We start from the raw sequence: 20166 nt of genomic DNA, 5'->3' as shown, positions 1-20166 counted from the left end.
AGAGAGGACCTGTTACAACAGGGGCCGTCTGTTCCAAGACTTACCGCGGCTGCGTTTGACGGCATGACGGTTGAACGCCGGATCCTAGCGGAAAAGGCCATTCCGGATGAGGTCATTCCTACGCTGATAAAGGCTAGGAAAGACGTGACAGCGAAACATTATCACCGTATATGGAGGAAGTACGTATCGTGGTGTGAGTCCAGGAATGCTTCTCCGGAAGAATTCCATTTGGGCCGTTTCCTTCACTTCCTACAAACGGGAGTGAATTTGGGCCTAAAATTAGGCTCCATTAAGGTTCAGATTTCGGCCCTATCCATTTTCTTTCAGAAGGAATTGGCTTCTCTCCCAGAAGTCCAGACTTTTGAGAAGGGAGTGCTGCATATCCAGCCTCCTTTTGTACCTCCAGTGGCACCCTGGGACCTTAACGTGGTGTTGCGGTTCCTTAAGTCTTACTGGTTTGAACCACTTAAAACGGTGGAATTAAAATATCTCACTTGGAAAGTGGTCATGGCATCGGCTATGCAAGTGTCGGAGTTGGCGGCTTTATCTCACAAAAGTCCCTATCTGATTTTCCATGTGGATAGAGCAGAGTTGCGGACTCGTCCTCAATTTTTGCCCAAGGTGGTTTCTTCTTTTCATATGAACCAACCTATTGTGGTACCTGTGGCTACACGGGACTTGGAGGATTCCGAGTCCCTTGATGTGGTCAGGGCTTTGAAAATGTATTTGGCCAGAACGGCCCGGGTTAGGAAAACAGGGGCACTGTTCGTCCTGTATGCAGCCGACAAGGTTGGCGCTCCTGCTTCGAAGCAGACTATTGCTCGCTGGATCTGTAACACGATTCAGCAGGCTCATTTTACGGCTGGATTGCCGTTACCAAATTCTGTAAAGGCTCATTCCACTAGGAAGGTGGGCTCTTCTTGGGCGGCTGCCCGAGGTGTCTCGGCTTTACAGCTGTGCCGAGCTGCTACTTGGTCGGGTTCAAACACCTTTGCAAAGTTTTTCAAGTTTGATACCCTGGCTGATGAGGACCTCATGTTTGCTCAATCGGTGCTGCAGAGTCATCCGCACTCTCCCGCCCGTTTTGGAGCTTTGGTATAATCCCCATGGTCCTTACGGAGTCCCCAGCATCCTCTAGGACGTAAGAGAAAATAAGATTTTAAACCTACCGGTAAATCTTTTTCTCGTAGTCCGTAGAGGATGCTGGGCGCCCGTCCCAAGTGCGGACTACATCTGCAAGACTTGTATATAGTTTTTGCGTACTTAAGGGTTATGTTACAGTTTTGATCAGTCTAGTGCTGATGCTGTTTGGTTTCATGCTGTTAACTGGTTTGTATATTCCATGTTATACGGTGTGGATGGTGTGGGCTGGTATGAATCTTGCCCTTAGATTAACAAAAATCCTTTCCTCGTACTGTCCGTCTCCTCTGGGCACAGTTTCTCTAACTGAGGTCTGGAGGAGGGGCATAGAGGGAGGAGCCAGTGCACACCCATATCTAAAGTTCTTTTTAGTGCCCATGTCTCCTGCGGAGCCCGTCTATTCCCCATGGTCCTTACGGAGTCCCCAGCATCCTCTACGGACTAGGAGAAAAAGATTTACCGGTAGGTTTAAAATCTTATTTTTGCTGATGCACTCACCACATTCTAACATCTATAGCAGTCATATTTGTATGCAGTACCCCCCCCCCCTTCCTCTCCTCCTCCCCCAAACAACAACCAAACTTTGGAATTTTCAGAAAAAAACCCTACTTCTTATTGCTTCTTACACATCAAATAAAATGTAGCCAAACTGGCGCAAAGTGTTTTGTTTTTTTCTGAAATGGCAAAAAAATGAATGACAGATATGTCTTCATACACTGTGGTTTCAGTCGCGCCAAACAGCCTCTTTCAGACCGGCAGATCCCATGCAACTAGGCAACACCAAGTGTCTTTTTCATTCAAGATGTGCATCTTATTCACACAAATAACTGGACGCAAAAATGTAACTATTGGACGTGACAAAACTACTTTTGTAGATTGCACAAATCAATATATGTGACATTTGTACGTGTGTGTGTGAATGAGTCTGAATCTGTATATGGAGTGCTACAATGCAGCAGCTGCAACTTTTTCTCATGTCAAGTTCCGTTATGCTTCATCTGCGACTTTGGACATTTTTAAAAATAATTCCTGTGTGGGTAAAGTATCATCCTAGTGTCTCTAGAATACTTTGATGTTTCTCTGCATTGGAAACAAAATGTAAAGAAAAAGACGGTACACTACACCTCTCGGGGCCCCAAAGCATATTTGTGCACCTAGGACCACCTCTCACAAGTTCCGCCACAGATCTTTTTTGCAGTCATTTGACCTAATGTTATATAGACTGAGACAGCTGGTGTTCTGTAATAACATGATATGTGCAAGGCTCTGTTTGCTATTGTTCACTCAGATTGATTTTAACATTTAGATGAAGATCTGATCCCTTATTAGATTAAGTTACTGCAGAAATACAGATACTATATTAGGAATAGTTCACAAGTGTGCCATCAGCACTTTCTATTACTTTAGCAGACTACCAGTGGAGAATAATAAATAACTATTATCATATGAAGTTCCCCAGCATCACCTGGCCGAGGCACTTGTCTGGCCCCATACACCAGCATTGCTCCTTCCTTCACGCCAGTCTCACAGTATTCCAGCAGTTTGTCTAGATGTGCCTTGTGGTTTTGTGGGCCATGGTCTGTGGTCCTGTCCAGAGGATCACCAATTTTCATCTTTTTAATTTCTTTCACCTAGATAAAGATAATAAAGCTTGTACATTTGTTTTATTCAATATTTAAAATGATGAAAACACTGGCAGTACTAGTATACAGAAGAGAGATTGGCAAAATGATTTGTGCATGGAATTTTGATAATTACTGATAGTTATTGTTACTAGTGGATTGAGTGGGAAGAAGTAGAATGTTAATATGAAAAAACTAGAGATAAGCAGATTCGGTTTTACTCAGATTTACTCGGTTCTCAAAACGGCATCTGATTGGCTATCCAAAACACGAGACATTCGTGAGCCAATAAGATGCCGTTTTGAGAACCGAGTAAATCCGAATCCGCTCATCTCTAGAAAAAACTAGAGATGTACGGGTTCGGATTTACCCGAATTTACTTGGATTTACCCCGATCTCAAAACAGCATCTTATTGGCTCTCGGATGTCATGTGTTTTGATTAGCCAATAAAAAAAATCTGGATAAATCCGAACTCGCGTTAATTCTGGCATTAAGAACCGAGCAAATCCAAACTTGCACATCTCTAGAAAAAACAATGATCGAGTAGGAATAGACTGCTGGAAATTAGAAACTATGGGGTAAAAAAAAAGTAGACACTAATGGGGGTTATTTAATTAAGTGCTGTGTTTTTTGACTGGTCGAAAAACCGGCACTAGTTCGACACACGGCATTCAATTGCGGGCGTTTACGCCCGTTTTTTTTATCCATTTTCGGCCATGCCGTTTCACTTTTTTTGTCAAATGGGCAAGCGAAAATTACGCCCAAAACGGGCGAAAACGCCAGCGTATTCTCCAAAACGTGTATCGGCAGCAAATTTGCCAATACGTGGTTTTCGCCAGTGCCGGATTTTTCGACCAGTCGAAAAAACGGCATGAGCACTGAATAGGTCAAATGTAAATTCAACTTAAAAATGGGCGGAAAGTGCCGTTTTATAGACTGGTCGAAAAACGGCACTAACCGAATACCCCCCTATGGTGAGTTTTTAGAAGTGAATATGTTGCCCATAGCAACCAATCAGATTCTAGCTATTATCTTTTAAAAGGTGCAAGATGAATGATAAGTAGAGTCTGATTGGTTGCTATACAATTTCCCTGTGTTTTATGTTCCCAAGATGCCCCTGACCTACTGGTCGAGGGTTCAACCTTTTACCCTGTTGGAAGGCAATTGATGATATTGTATTTCTTGTTAGTATAGGCTTCAGATCTGTTTCTATGCCTCTGCCACTTTACCATGCCGTTTAACACAGAATTTATAAATATTTACAGCATACAGACGACTTACCACATTTTTAACATATTCATCATGTATAGATTCTTCAACAAATAGTCTACCAGCCGCAATGCAGTTTTCACCTTTGTTAAAAAACACTGCTCCCATACCCTGTACACAATAGGAATGAGGAAGAGTAGAACTGAGTTCATATGACTAAACAGTGTATATTTATCTACCAATATTGTGTTTTCTGACTGTGTTAAATTTAGGACATTTATTTTTACATGAGAAAAGACACGTACCAAAAGGAATAATTTAGTCAGAGACAGATCTAGAAAAAAGGTGCAAATCTGCACCTGTACAAAGCATGATGCAATGCATAGGTTTTGATATTTTTTTGCATACATGAATAATACTGGCTGTATTCTGCATAATCAGTAAAACTGCGAAGCATATTCCCCCCATGATGGCACCTGCAAATCTGGGGGCACTATCGTTTCAATGAGTGGTGTTATAATATACAGAAGATACAGTGCATCCGGAAAGTATTCACAGCGTTTCACTTTTTCCACATATGTTACAGCTTTATTCGAAAATGGAATAAATTAATTTTGTCCTCAAAATTGTACACACAATACACCATAATGACAAAGTGAAAAAGTTTTTTTGTTTTTTTTTTTTGCAAATGTATTAAAAATAAAAAAACTAAGAAATCACATGTACATACTGTAAGTATTCACACACCTTTGCCATGAAGCTCAAAATTAAGCTCAGGTGCATCCTGTTTCCACTGATCATCCTTGAGCTGTTCCTACAGCTTAATTGGAGTCCACCTGTGGTAAATTCAGTTGATTGGACATGATCTGGAAAGGCACACACCTCTATATAAGGTTCTACACTTGACAGTGCATGTCTGAGCACAAACCAAGCATGAAGTCAAAGGAAATGTCTGTAGACCTCCGAGACAGGATTGTCTCGAGGCACAAATCTGGGGAATGGTACAGAAAAATATCTGCTGCTTTGAAGGTCCCAATGAGCACAGTGGCCTCCATCATCCATAAATGGAAGAAGTTCAGAACCACCAAGACCCTTCCTAGAACTGGCCGGCCATCTAAACTAAGTGATCGGGGGAGAAGGGCCCTAGTCAGGGAGGTGACCCAGAACCCGATGATAACTCTGTCAGAGCTACAGCATTCCTCTGAAGAGAGAGGAGAACCTTCCAGAAGGACAACCATCTCTGCAGCAATACACCAATCAAGCCTTTATGGTAGAGTGACCAGACGGAAGCTACTCCTTAGTAAAAAAAACACATGGCAGCCTGTCTGGAGTTTGCCAAAATCCACCTGAAGGACTCTCAGACTATTAAAAACAAAATTCTCTGGTCTGATGAGACAAAGATTGAACTCTTTGGTGTGAATGCCAGGCTTCATGTTTGGAGGAAACCAGGCACTGCTCATCACCAGGCCAATACCATCCCTACAGTGAAGCATGGTGGTGGCAGCATCATGCTGTGGGGATGGTTTTCTGCAGCAGGAACTGGGAGACTAGTCAGGATAGAGGGAAAGATGAATGCAGCAATGTACAGAGACATCCTGGATGAAAGCCTGCTCCAGAGCGCTCTTGACCTCAGACTTGTCACGATCCGGGTATCTGGACGCCATTACTTGCCTTTCAGGTGCCTTCTGAGGCTGGCTCAGCGTCCCAGGACCGGATCTCATCTGTGTTCCTGATGTCCACACTATGCATGTCCCTCCTGTCACAGCGGCGCCATGTTTGAATCTAGCATGGCGTCTCCCGTACTCCGCGGCTTCCGCCGCCGCTCCTGTGTTACAGTATGCAGGTTGTCAGAGTGGTGCCCCATGCCTGCCGCGGCCTCCGATGTCATCCATGTGTCTCAGGGTGCAGTTGTCAGTTTGGCGTCTCCTGTCCTCTGCGGCCGGCGCCGCCATTACTGTTATGATTCCACATGGTTTTCCAAGCCAGCTTTCCCTCCAGGTACTAGCATGGGCGCAGCCATGTTTACCTTAGTCACATGTTCAGTCTCCACCAATCTGCTACACAGTGAACCTGCATGATTGTCCAGCCAATGCCTGCCCTGCAGCAGGTATAAGTATCCTGTAAAACAATAAATACTCAGAGAAGCGCTACCAATGAACAGTCTGATAAATTTATTTATTAAAAATAATTAATATAGTCTCAATAAAATAATCCGCTTGTCCTGGAATGTTCAACATACAATACACACCAAACATTCAATGATTCTAAATAATCACCTTTAAAAAGAACATAACCTCTTAATTCCCAATAAATGCTGCAGCAATTAAAATGTACTAGTACTTATAGGGTTAAGCTCCATGCATGGGCTAATTAATTCACATGGGTTCCTTAGATGCTGTTTAGAAAGTCCATCCACAGTGAAGTATTTATATGGTATTAATCAGCTTGTATATTGCAGTCTTATCCAGATCACGTAGACTTTCTATGGGTAGCTTAATTTGTGCAAATTTCCATATATGTGCAGTGATAATTTAGCCAAATCACTGATTGTGCAGTCTCATATAATGAAGCTTACCCACTTTTAAATGATGGAAATTTCCCTTTAGTGTCTTTTCCTGTAGTGGGCGCCGGCTGCCCACACCGCTAAACAGCGGCACAGCAAGGTGTCGGTATCACTGTTGAAGACTGCGCTTCACGGGGACCACTTCAGAGCGCGGCTACCTGAGACCAGAAAGCCGTTCGCGGCTGATGAAGTCAGGAGCCGTGCGCTCGTGCATCCGTAGCAGGAACCGCTGAATGTGCTGTGGGTGTGCTGAATGTTGAACACCCAGGATACCGGGCAGGACGTCGGGCGGGATGCTTGACGCGTTTCTCAGCCTCTAATACCGGGGCTGTTTCTTCAGAAGAAACAGCCCCGGTATTAGAGGCTGAGAAACGCGTCAAGCATCCCGCCCGACGTCCTGCCCGGTATCCTGGGTGTTCAACATTCAGCACACCCACAGCACATTCAGCGGTTCCTGCTACGGATGCACGAGCGCACGGCTCCTGACTTCATCAGCCGCGAACGGCTTTCTGGTCTCAGGTAGCCGCGCTCTGAAGTGGTCCCCGTGAAGCGCAGTCTTCAACAGTGATACCGACACCTTGCTGTGCCGCTGTTTAGCGGTGTGGGCAGCCGGCGCCCACTACAGGAAAAGACACTAAAGGGAAATTTCCATCATTTAAAAGTGGGTAAGCTTCATTATATGAGACTGCACAATCAGTGATTTGGCTAAATTATCACTGCACATATATGGAAATTTGCACAAATTAAGCTACCCATAGAAAGTCTACGTGATCTGGATAAGACTGCAATATACAAGCTGATTAATACCATATAAATACTTCACTGTGGATGGACTTTCTAAACAGCATCTTAGGAACCCATGTGAATTAATTAGCCCATGCATGGAGCTTAACCCTATAAGTACTAGTACATTTTAATTGCTGCAGCATTTATTGGGAATTAAGAGGTTATGTTCTTTTTAAAGGTGATTATTTAGAATCATTGAATGTTTGGTGTGTATTGTATGTTGAACATTCCAGGACAAGCGGATTATTTTATTGAGACTATATTAATTATTTTTAATAAATACATTTATCAGACTGTTCATTGGTAGCGCTTCTCTGAGTATTTATTGTTTTGCATTTTTTGGGTTGAGGATCAGCATCTCGCCCTTGAGAGGCTGCAGCCAGTGAACAGCTATAATATTTTAGGTGTCCTTTAGCCATATTTCCTAGCGCCCACACAACTTCTCTCTTTATAAGTATCCTGTGCCTGAACCAGGAAATGGTCAGTGCTTTGAATGTCAAACCTTGTTCCAGTGTCTCTTCCCTGTGGTTGTTTTTCCAGGTTCCAGCTCCTGTCTCCAGCAGCTACTACGAGACCCGAACCTGCCTTCCATCTTGCGGTGCAGCCTGACTCTGCGGCCCTCCGTGGCTATTCCAGCTTCCAGCTATTATCATCTGCTTCCAGCGGTCAGCTTACAGCAGTATTCACTTTCTTCAAAGTACCGGTGTTACTCCAGCGGATCCCTACTTATCAGCAGTATCCACTACCACTGGTAATCTCTACACTACTCTCCTGTTTCCACGCTCCCTAGCATCTTACAGTATCTACTCCGTGTCTTCACCACCTGTCTGGTTCCATCCAGCATCCACTCCGTGTCTTCATCACCTGTCTGGTTCCATCCAGCATCCACTCCGTGTCTTCATCACCTGGCTGATTCCATTCAGCATCCACTCCGTGTCTCTACCATCTGGCTGGTTCCATCCAGTATCTACAACAGTCTGTTCAAGTTACCAACTACATCCAGTGGCGTGTTCCTCGGCTATCTTCACTACTACAGCCAGGCCTGGTAAGGTTAATCCATCAAGGGACTTTAACATCTATTCCTTAACCTACCAGTGCTCTGTGATACCTTCTACGGTTACAAGTGATCCAGGAACTGTATTATATGCCACTTGCTTTTATCAACTGTGAATACTGTTGTTATACACGGAGTCTGTTAATAAAACCTTTTATTGACTTTTAACCTGGTTGTCATGGTCACACCTTCGGGTAATCTTTTACACTTACATGTCCAGGGGTCTGATTAAACCCTCCAGGTTTAATTTCATTCCAGCCCCTACAACTGAGGCCAAAACCCTCAGTTGTGACAAGACTGGGGTGACGGTTCATCTTTCAGCAGGACAACGACCCTAAGCACACAGCCAAAGAGTGGCTTCAGGACAACTCTGTGAAAGCCCTCAGTGGCCCAGCCAGAGCCCAGACTTGAATCCGATAGAACATCTCTGGAGAGATCTGAAAATGGCTGTGCACTGACGCTTCCCATCGAACCTGATGGAGCTTGAGAGGTGTTGCAAAGAAGAATGGGCGAAACTGCTCATAGATAGGTGTGCCAAGCTTGTGGCATCATATTCAAAAATACTTGAGGCTGTAATTGCTGCCAAAGGTGCATCAACAAAGTATTGAGCAAAGGCTGTGAATACTTATGTACATGTGATTTCTTAGTTTTTTATTTTTAATACATTTTCAAAAATCTCAAAGAAACTTTTTTCACATTGTCATTATGGGGTATTGTGTGTAGAATTTTGAGGGGATAAATTAAGTTATTCCATTTTGGAATAAAGCTGTAACATAACAAAATGTGGAAAAAGTGAAGCACTGTGAATACTTTCCAGATGCACTGTATGTACAGTAGGTATAATGCAGCCAATGTGTAACCATTATGTGCTGGTTTTGCATGGGCGTCCTCTGGTACGTGTCTGTCTAACACAATGCAGCCATTTAGAAAGACGTGATTTATTTTCTTCTCAATGGTAGACATGCATTACCAATATAAATAACCTGAGACTACAGTATATCTTGGGATGCTCTCACCATTCTTACAGCCTTGTCAAGATCACAGTCATTGAAGATGATTAAAGGAGATTTTCCACCGAGTTCTAGTGAAACCTTTTTTAAATTGCTGAGAGCACAGCTGTATAAAAACAGAGGTAACAGCACATACATGATACCACATTAAAGAAAAATATCTAAATTACAAATTGCTTTTAAGGAGCACGAGCATTTTGTAACATTAAAAAAACACAATCTGGTTATTATTTCAGTGAAGGAAAGAGGGGTGCACGGGGATATGCTACCCCTCCGTGTTCCATTCCCAATTTAGCTATTTCCTACCTCCAATAATAGCTGTGGACAGTTTTGCAGAGGGGATGCCGGCGGTTATGTGACCGATGTCGGAATACTAAGCATGCTTTGATACAACTGTAGTCGCTCCCAGTCCCTACCATGACCTGTCAGATAGACAAACTGAGCAGCGCCAACACTTAAACCAGGGATGGGGAACCTTCGGCCCTCCAGCTGTTGTTGAACTACACATACCAGCATGCCTTGCTACAGTTTTGCTATTTGGCTATGCAAAAACTGTTGCAGGGCATGCTGGGATGTGTAGTTCAACAACAGCTGGAGGGACGAAGGTTCCCCATTCCTGACTTAAACCATCGCCAGAGGGACATGCTTCCTATCCCAAATTACACCCATCTCTTAAATTTGCTTTTACAATGGAAATGCAGTAGTAAATCAGGGATGACAAAGCAATCAGAGTTGATGATATAGTTCTAGCTATGTTAATTATAGTAGCATAAAATGGATACACTAGAATAGAGTATAGCAATATTTTTGACAATGGAGTACAATGATTAGGAAGGCAGGCCCAACATAACATGTTGATTGAATAGGCTGTGGTATGGACATGTCTTATTGGTTTTGTTGATCAACAGGGAGCATGAGAAAATGTGATTAATCACAGAAAACTTCCTCGCCTTCCCTATACTTACTATTATTACTACCAGTTATTTATATCACGCACACATATTCTGCAGCACTTTGCAGAGAATATAATGGCCGTTCACATCAGTCCCTGCCTGAGTGGAGCTAACAATCTATATTCAGTACCACATAGGTTCTCAAATGCGGTCCTCAAGGCACCCCAATGGTCCAGGTTTACAGTTTATCCATGCTTGGCCACAGGTGACTTAATTAGCACCTCAGTCAATTTGATTTAACTATCTGTGATGAGCCATGGATATACCTAAAACTGAGTGTGGGAGGAAACCAGAGTACCCGGAGGAAACCCACGCAAGCACGAGGAGAATATACAAATGCCACACAGTTAGAGCCATGGTGGGAATCGAACCCATGACCTCAGTGCTGTGAGGCAGTGATGCTAACCTAATTGTAAAGCGCCACGGAATATGCTGTGCTATATAAGAAACTGTTAATAAATGAAATAAATAACCTTTACATTACACGTACTTATTCAGCTACATGTTTTTCTGCATTTTGATAATAGGGCAATTTGTCACAGCGTATGGCAGTGCTTGCTTGCTTTTTACTGGGGTTATATCCACTCATTCGTAGCATCACACACATAGGCTCTGTTTAATTAGGTACAGTGCACCTTAATGAGGTAAGCAGGCATGCGATTATTTGTTATTGATTGCCTTATAAATATACGGCACTCTCTCTATTTTAATCTTCTAAAACACTACCTGGCTCAGGCAACAATTTATAGTCTACACCAGTGCCCTAGTAGGATAAAACAAGTCACTGCCAAATAAATAATAATAATATTACTAAATATCATCTTAGTAGCTGCGGTCAAAGTACAGAGAAAAATGAACCATTCACAAGGCAAGGACATTTTATGCTTTATTTGATTGGATTTAGTAATACAGGTACAGTTACAATTAGTATGTATTTCCCAGGATACAGGGAAACTAACTTCAGTTATGAACAGGCTAAATGTTACAATGCATACAGTCCAATTAGCCCACAAACTCTAAGACAGTTATCCAAGGGTTCTTTAGGCATGCACTATAGCTTGAGTCTCCCATATCTGGAAATCCCACATCCAAAATATTCAGAAATCCCAAAAATGTTCAGCACCACTGAGATAGTAACACCTAGGACTTCTTATGGTTCAATGTACACAAACTTTGGGGCAGATGTATTAACCTGGAGAAGGCATAAGGAAGTGATAAACCAGTGATATGTGCAAGGTGATAAACACACCAGCCAGTCAGCTCCAATATGTAAATTAACAGTTAGGATCTGATTGGTTGGTGTGTTTATCACCTTGCACATATCACTGGTTTATCACTTCCTTATGCCTTCTCCAGGTTAATACATCTGCCCCATTGTATCAAATTACCTTCAGTCTGTGTGTATAAGGTATATTGGAAATTTAAACGCATTTCGTGTTAGGACTTAGGGGAAGTCATATTACTACATATGACATATTACATTAAGTGGGGAACCTACAGTATCTTATCACTCATTTATAGTGCTTGCTCCAGAATATCTGGGAGAGAGCCTGGAAAGAGTAATTTTCCCCTATCATAAGCACTGAACACAGGAGTAGCTTTACTGCACTACAGATATGTCCTCATACATCTAGCCTCAATACACCATGCAGTGCGAGAAGATGAGCCATCTCTGTTAGCTTCGGACGTCTCCTTTTGATGCAATTATGTCTTAGTCGCAAAGCAATGCGACTAGGATGCACCACAAGACTGCGCTTATTAATTTTATACGCTACACTTGTATATCTGTGTGCGACCAGTCTGTATATATCGATGTGTTCTAAGACACATTTTCGTCAAAAGAGAGGAAAAAAAGATTACCAGGGCCCACTGGGGGTGGGAGGTCCCGGAGGGGTCCCGGGTCCTGATGCCATCGCCCTTCCCCATTGCTGCAACCACACATCGGGTGGGGAGGGAGGACTGGCCGCTGCTTCAGCAGCCTTTCTCCCAGCCCAGCACACGCTGGGGAGAGCGGCAGTGGCGGCCAGTCATCTCTCCCTGCATAATGAAAGGAAGGGGAGTGAATGTGCCAGCCCTCCGTGCCGCAGCCTCTGGCGTAAGTAATATTTTTTTACTATTTTAAACAGAGCTGTATGGCCACGCCTCCCCCTCATTGGCCATGCACCTCTCATTACCGGGGCTCAGCAAAGCTGTCGGCGCAGCTGTCTATAGGTGATTTTCCCTTCTACAGCAGGTATTTGGAGACGCTGTTCTTTGTAACTTTCTATTGAGCTGTGCACACATCTAAGTGACATGACGATGCACCAATATTGCATTGCTATACACAGTACACGATCTGCCATATGAACGCGCAATATACATGCTTAATGTAACAACACTGTGTCGTCTGTGGCATTATCTGTCTGATGTGCAGGCATCAGATGGGACGATACAACCACCCAATTTATCAAACTATGACTTGGGGGTCATCACTGTACAATGGTCGTTGCGATCTGTCGCCTAATCTCAAGATTGGCCAATATTATTATTATCCTTTATTTTATGTGGCACCACAAGGGTTCCGCAGCACCTAACAAAGTACATAAACAAATGAGCAGAACAAGAAAACAGTGACTTACAGAACAAGACATTGCAGGGCAAGGACATGGTTATAAACATTTCTGCATCAGCGGTCATAGCGCTCAAATACGCAACAGGGTGGCAGAAAGCAAGGGTTAGGTGCCATTGTAGAAGTATGGAGTAGATGATAGTATAAGTGAGGGAAGGAAAGCACATGAGGGAATAGGGCCCTACTCTTTACATTCTAAAGAGGAGGGGCAGGCTGTGTGTACCCAGCTTTACTCCTCCTCTAGCCTGCACCTGATACTGCATTTTTATAAGCTACATAGACAATTCTACAAGACATCATGAATACATTCCTTCAATTATTGCTGCATAATATCCCAGTTTACCCTGCACAGGGGATTGGGTTTATGGAACAAACATTCAGTCATTTATAAAGAGCAGTGGGGGTGCACCTGTCTCCCTTCCCATGTCCGAAATTTCAGATGTATGTTCCTGTGAAAACTGGGATGATTCTCACCTTCATCTGCATTAACTTTAGGGCTAACACATTCCTGAAACTTCTAATTATACATTTCTCAATATATGAATGCACAAGGAGTATTTTATATAAATACACTTGTGGGCATATAGATTATCATAGGCCTTGCTGCAACATTGTACAACATTCAATTTGCAGCGTTTATAACTCTGTGTCATGTCTGTTTCTAATTTGGAGAATGGGGAAATAGTACTTATACCACAGATTTCAACAGGCTTCTACAGATAGATCCACGGTTATCTTGGCTTCTTTGCTGCGCCTAGGCACACCATGGTTTATTTACTGTACATAAACCCTTCATCTATTGTTCTCAGCTGCAATACAATGCAGAGAACAATACAGCAGGGGATTAAGTCCGACTACCCAGTCTCAGTTAATCCTATTAAAGGCCAAGATAAACATGGACCCATCTGTATATCCAGTTGATGTGAGACTGCAATTTCCAATCTACATTCAGTGTGACACTAAACAACCACAAGGCCACACCCTCACAGCAGCTGACCCATAAAGCCCTTTTTCTACAAATCAGCAACTCTGTCTTACTCTTTCCAGAGTTGGTAACAAACCCAATAGTGTGGTTCAATAGATCTACAGTATAAAGATAGACAGTCAATAGGTCAACCCCAAATGGCTTTGGGCACGTTGCCTTGCACAGGTTACGGTTCCCAGTCACAGTCCACGTGGATGGTAAATGATGAAAACATTGGAAAAAACTTGTGTTGACTATTATCATGTCAATATTTTGAATCTGTCAACCTTAAGCACTGTCTACCTTTTACCTGTTGACCTATTGCATGTCGACCATTTCGGGTCTACCTACTGACTGTCTATCTTTCTACTGTAGATCTGTCAACCGGATACCAATCCACCAAACCTCTACCAACTATAAACATATTGTCTACATGTTTAAATCCTTAAAACAGGAGAAACAATGCATTAATGCAACTCAATAGGATTATGACAAGTAATGCACTTTCCATCTCCTGTACTATACAGAGCACACCCCTCATTACACATATTTACCTCTGTGCTATTACTGGTAAATTACCTCTTCATGATTTGCTTTCCAATTGGCGTAGAACCGGTAAAACCAAGCTTACGTATATCTGGATGTTCAGACAAACGCTGCCCAACCAGACCGCCTATAGGAAAAGAAAGAAAAGAAAAATTAAGGACAATAATTTTTATTTCTTTGAATTCCAAAAAAAAAATGTATTATGATTTTTTTTATATGAAACATGTTTGAAAACATTACAGCAACAGGAGTTCTTGCCAGTGTGCAGGACTAAAGCAAAATAAACTCTTTGCGGGGGGCACTCTTTGTATTTGAAATATATACGATTTATAAAAATGAACTTTATTTGTATGCATTAAAATTTGTCATAGATCTGACAATACCCTCCTAGAAATAAACCACTTCAACCTGAATCTATGTCCTGGGTGAAGATACTAGATTTAGTACACTACTATAAATCTCTGGTGTATTTCCATTCAGCAGCAAAAATGTTATAGCAAAGGCATACCATAGAGAGACAAGCAGAAACTATTAACACATAATTCTGGTATACATATTCCAGAGTATCAGAACCACATTAATCTGAACTGTATCCATCCCACGTTTTACTCAGAAGTTTATTTTATCTTGAGCCCTCTCTTCATATAAAACATACAGTACAATGAAACAAATTGAGAATCACAGAACTATGGGTTGGGATTCAATATGATTTCCCGATGGAGGGGATGCCGGCGGTCAGAATCCAGACAGCAGCATCCCAAACATCAGAAGCCTGACAGCCCCTCCAAAAAGAATCCTAACCCTCCCCTGCCCCCTACCTTAACCCTCCCTTGAGGGTGCCTAAATAACCCTCCCTGGTGGTGCCTAAACCTAACCATCCCTTCCCCGCTGCCTAAACATAACCCTCCCCGCTTGGTGCTGTCAAAGTCGAAAAATATTGCAGTACACACATCACGTACAAACTACACACAGATGGCCTCCGCGCGTGTACTTGTTCTGCTGTGCATGCGCATATCCGCAATTTGCGTATGGTCGCTCCCGCGGTCCTGCGCATTAGCGCGTGGTATGAGTATTTACGGTAGAGTTTGTTAACGCATGGAAGGCTATCAAAGCACATTACATATTTAATCCAAATAGTGCACAATGTACACATAGTCTCCCTGCACCACATCAGAAAGTAACAGCAGTTTAAATGGTAACAGAACAAAGGGATTCACCTTTACAGAATAGGAGGGGACAGAACAAGGTTATAAGGTGGTGTTTGGTTTCCAGCTGTAGGGTATTTTAAGGGTAACATTCCGGTGTTGGTTTGAGGAAGATCGCATGTTCCTGCGGATAGTTATGTGCAGGAGCAGAATATAGATATAAACTGTATTTACTGTACATTATGTATGCGGCGGGAATCCAGAGGAGACCACCCACAAGAGCAGTTGGAACAGACATCGCCCACCTATTCAAACCGACCTATGACCTCTCCTGTACTGTAAATGACCATCCCTGTGTCCAATGGACAAAGAGATTACAGTATCCATTGTGTTAAGTTTTGGATGAATTGTATAAAGAAAGCCTGCTGCAGGTCTGGTCAGACACAAGACTCACAACGTTATCTATGAGATGACGGAGGACCAGACTGGGTAGCGCGGCGAATCCACTCACGTATGTAACATTGACTGTAGCCATTTACTCTGTTATATTGTATTGTTTGTATTGTAACCCCCTTTCAGCAATAATACGCTGTGGTGTCGGAACCCAGCGGTTTAATTACAATCTGGTGTCGTGTCTTCATTGCCCTGCTAAGGTTTAAAGTGTATTATCATTGCATTGCATAGCTGTTAAGGGTTTACAGTGTATCTCTGGGTGTGTACGCGCTGTGAGTACTTTGTACCGTCAGCACGGCGTTTGTACGCAAAGTCCGCACACAGTACAGGACTTTGTACGCTAATAGCGTACAAACTACATAGAGTGTGTATTAAGTATAGCGGCCGCAGCGGCTTCATGGTAAAGTGTATTTAAGGTGTGTTTAAGGTATAGCTTGCATTCCTGAAGATAAATCAGCATTATCAATTGGGGGCTCCTCCGGTTTTCCACATACTTACTACCTAACAGGTCACAGCAGACTTAATCTATCAGCAAAGGGTGGACAGAAAGTATCCTACGTATCCTTTTCCTGGTCGATGGATGCACTGAAAACCCTACTTGATTGCTGATTAGATGGCGTCTGCTCTGTATGGTTTGTAGAGATGCTGGTAGAACTCGTAAGGTAAACAGGAAAAAATCTATTTAAAATCTGTGAATTTTTTTTGGGCGCCAAAAGCGTACATGGCACCCATACTTTGCATACTCTCTCACATTGTTGCCATAACATTCAGATTGCTAGATTCATTTAGACCTGTGTGAAACCGGAGACATTTGTTGCTATATAGTTAAAAATAAAATAAGTATTTAAGGAAGTAAGGGTAAAATCACAAAACGCAGTTCTGGCCCAGTAGTAAGAGGGTTAAAATGGAACAAGTGTGGATTGTGTTTAGTGGGCAATAGTAGTTTTATTGCTCACATTTATAGAATTGTATGATTTGTGCTATTGCGGACGTACGGTTTTGTACAAGTGTCTCAGACACAGTATGGAACTGCACACGCGGCTTAAGAGACACGCACGGTCGCGTGTTTACGCAAATTGCGTAAGAGTACGGGCGCTAAGTACAAATTACACAATAGTTCGTTTCGTTTAAAGGTGGGACAGTAGCCACGCTACAATAGCACAAAACTACCCGGTTTCTAAAAAAAGAAAAGATTTTACTATAAAAACAAAATTTAGTATAAATATTTTTTTTTTAAATTGCCTCTGGGGGTAAAGCTGCCAACTTGAATGAAACCATATTTTCTGTACAGAAAAACAAAGTGTATTTGAGTGAGCGAACACAGGAGTTAGTGGATACTGAACCCAAGAACTGAAGTGGTCTGAAGTGGTAACACTGGGTTAGTAGAGGCCCGGTGGCGTAGGGTTCGCTACCCTGCGTTATTAGGAACTGAAGTGGTCTGATGTGATCCCATACAACTAAAGTGGTCTGAAGTGGTCTGGAGTGGTCTAGGCTAAAGTGGTCTACAGCAATTGTAGGGCATATAGATAACTAGTATCTATAGGCTGTGCTATTGCATCGCATGTCCGTTTGTTCTGCACAGCACAACGTGATACCATTGTGTCATATGTGCTGTGGAAGAGCATACGCCGACGTGATTGTATAGACAAAGGGGTTTTTCTTTGATAACGTCGGGAAATCTCCCTGGTGGGCTTCACTGGAAAGGGTGAAAGATAGTTATCTAATTTCTCTGTTTTTCACCCTACAAACAATTCCAGTTGAAAGATACCGAAAAGGAATTTTTCGCTGCCTCTCTCAGGAAAATATTCCAAACAGAACTTCCACCGAAATAAATTACGGTGTTGTAAGGTCTGATAGGAGCCTTAAGTTGGGTACATTGCGATCCGCTACCAACAGTGTATCGTTGTACTGGCCAGCGTGGGCGAGAGCGAGTGGAAGGCGCTCAGGGATACTTCCACCGTCTACTTATATTGAGTATTTTGGTGTTTATGGGAATTTTTTAAAGTTATTAGAAAAGACCCACAAATATGGGAGCCAGTTGCTCAAGTAAGAGACGTTTAGACAGGGTCCAGGCAGAATTGTGGCCAAAAGGCTCAGCAAGGTTTATCATGTGTGAAAAATATGGTTCACACACAGAAGTTTTATGCAATGAGTGGGTATGTATGACTAACAATGATAGGGAACCATTCCCTAGGGTGGGCAGCTTTGAACCAGAGGTACTGCAGAATGTAAGCAGTAAAATGTGTCTTCTTAAATCCAGAAAACAAAGGATTAGACATAATGATTGTTTAAAATTATGGCAGCAAGAGGGGGATATGCAAAGAGAACAAATTAGCAAAACAGGTTCAGAACCTAGCGGGAATGAGAACACAAACACACCATTGTCGACACAGGTCGAAGGGGAATAGATGGCTACAATCAATGGTATATCCGTAAATGATAGTAGTATGCAAAAACAATGTATAAACCCTAATTTTTGCAAAATGTATCCTGTTTTGAAGTCTTTTCAAGGTTATAGGTCACAAGAAGATGAAGGATCCAGCCAAATCGCAGCTCTCCTCCAAGCAGTCACCTTGCAGGGAACTCAGGTGGGGCCTGTCCAACCAGGTAGAACAGTAACAATATTCCCCAATGAAAGAACTGGTGAGGTCAAAGCTACCGGTAAGTGTGAGACAGTTCATTGCACAGAGACAACAACACCTCACAGTAAACAGATTAGGAACGGAATGGTAGAATTACACCCTGTCTTGAAGATAGTAACTCCCAATGGGGGAACCGATAGTCAGGGAGTAGTCCTCACCAGGAATAATGCAATGTATTGCCCGTGGCCCAGAGATGAGCTGCGATCAATCATTTCAGAATTCCCCGACCCTCGGAAGCATTTAGCCAGATGTAAGAAATTTATCAGAGATCTGGGTAATGCGTATGAACCGACAAACAAACACTAGCGGATATTTTTGAAAGCGTGCCTATCCCCTAATATTGACACCCAAAAATGTATCACTGATTGTAGGTTAGAGTCGGATAGTCTTATGACTGACAAACACAATCAGGAGAACTTAGAACGAATTAATAGACAACTAGAGTTGTGTTTCCCCATTAATGTTAAGTGGAGAAAAATTTTCTCCATAAAACAGAGGGAAAATGAAATGACATCTGAATATCTCCATCGGGCCCTGCAAATAATGGATAGATACATTGGGGTATCAGATACAGGGAACGATGCGAATTATAGGGAAGTGGCTGTCTCTGTGCTAATGGACAGACTCAATGAGACAGTAAGGGACAGGGTACAAACATTTTTGCCTGATTGGAGAGGGGCCACAGTAGCGTGTCTTAGAGAGTGCGCGATTGAACACCATAAGAATATGCCAGGCGTAGAGAACTGCAGGAGGAGAGGCTGAGGATTGAAAGAATACAGGCTCTTACACCAAAGTCTCATCAACCTAAACCCCAAAACCCGGATAGTAAGAAAAGACCTAGAATATGTTACACTTGTAGGAAGGAAGGGCATTTTGCCAGAGATTGTAGGAGTAGTAGGACACATAGTCGATATAGACCCCTAGACAGAGAAAACAAACCACGTTATTAAACACATAGACGGGATCAAGGGACATATAGAAAGGAATCACGAGCCATATAGAAAACACAGATTCGGTTAATGGGAAGAACAGAATAAATGCAACTTTACCCTTTTGACAGAACTTACTGGGGTTAGAAGGAGGTCTCTAAACTTTTGCTTCTTTCTCTAGCAGAAGTGACCTCTAATTAACCTAACAGGAGTTTTGTTAAAGATGGTATACATATTGAGTGCTCCCGCCCAGGAAGCACAAAGTATGTTGGATACCCACGAAGACTAATGTTGCATTTCACTGTTCTAGATGCATGTCCATCACAGGTAGAGGAAATTATCTCAAAGATACCGGGTTCCCTATGAACTTAGAATGGACAGGACACTGGATTGATGGCTGGGATAGTCCCAGTAGAGATATAACACACATAGAATTTATTTAAGGGGAGAAGACCGAGTAGAGAATCATTCCCCCGTAGTGCCCAATCCAGATGTCAAATTTTGTAAAATCTTCTTTGCCTCTACAAACTTATCTGTTACT

At 42.6% G+C, this 20166-nt stretch overlaps 1 protein-coding gene across 1 annotated transcript in view; it reads right to left on the bottom strand.

Annotated features, from left to right (window-relative positions):
- ALDH1L2 (aldehyde dehydrogenase 1 family member L2) overlaps positions 1 to 20166 on the bottom strand; it is a 202984-nt gene that overhangs the window by 28154 nt on the left and 154664 nt on the right. The window contains exons 17-20 of the mRNA XM_063927761.1: positions 14490 to 14583; positions 9392 to 9491; positions 4045 to 4143; positions 2606 to 2771 (exon numbers count right to left, since the gene is read on the bottom strand). Of these exons, the coding sequence (XP_063783831.1) occupies positions 2606 to 2771; positions 4045 to 4143; positions 9392 to 9491; positions 14490 to 14583 (459 nt within the window). The remainder of the gene's footprint in view (positions 1 to 2605; positions 2772 to 4044; positions 4144 to 9391; positions 9492 to 14489; positions 14584 to 20166) is intronic.

This window comes from Pseudophryne corroboree, chromosome 6, assembly GCF_028390025.1.
Source record: "Pseudophryne corroboree isolate aPseCor3 chromosome 6, aPseCor3.hap2, whole genome shotgun sequence".
Taxonomy (NCBI): Eukaryota; Metazoa; Chordata; class Amphibia; order Anura; family Myobatrachidae; genus Pseudophryne; species Pseudophryne corroboree.
Note: the sequence above shows the minus strand (reverse complement) of the source record. Positions and strands in the feature narration are given on the sequence as shown.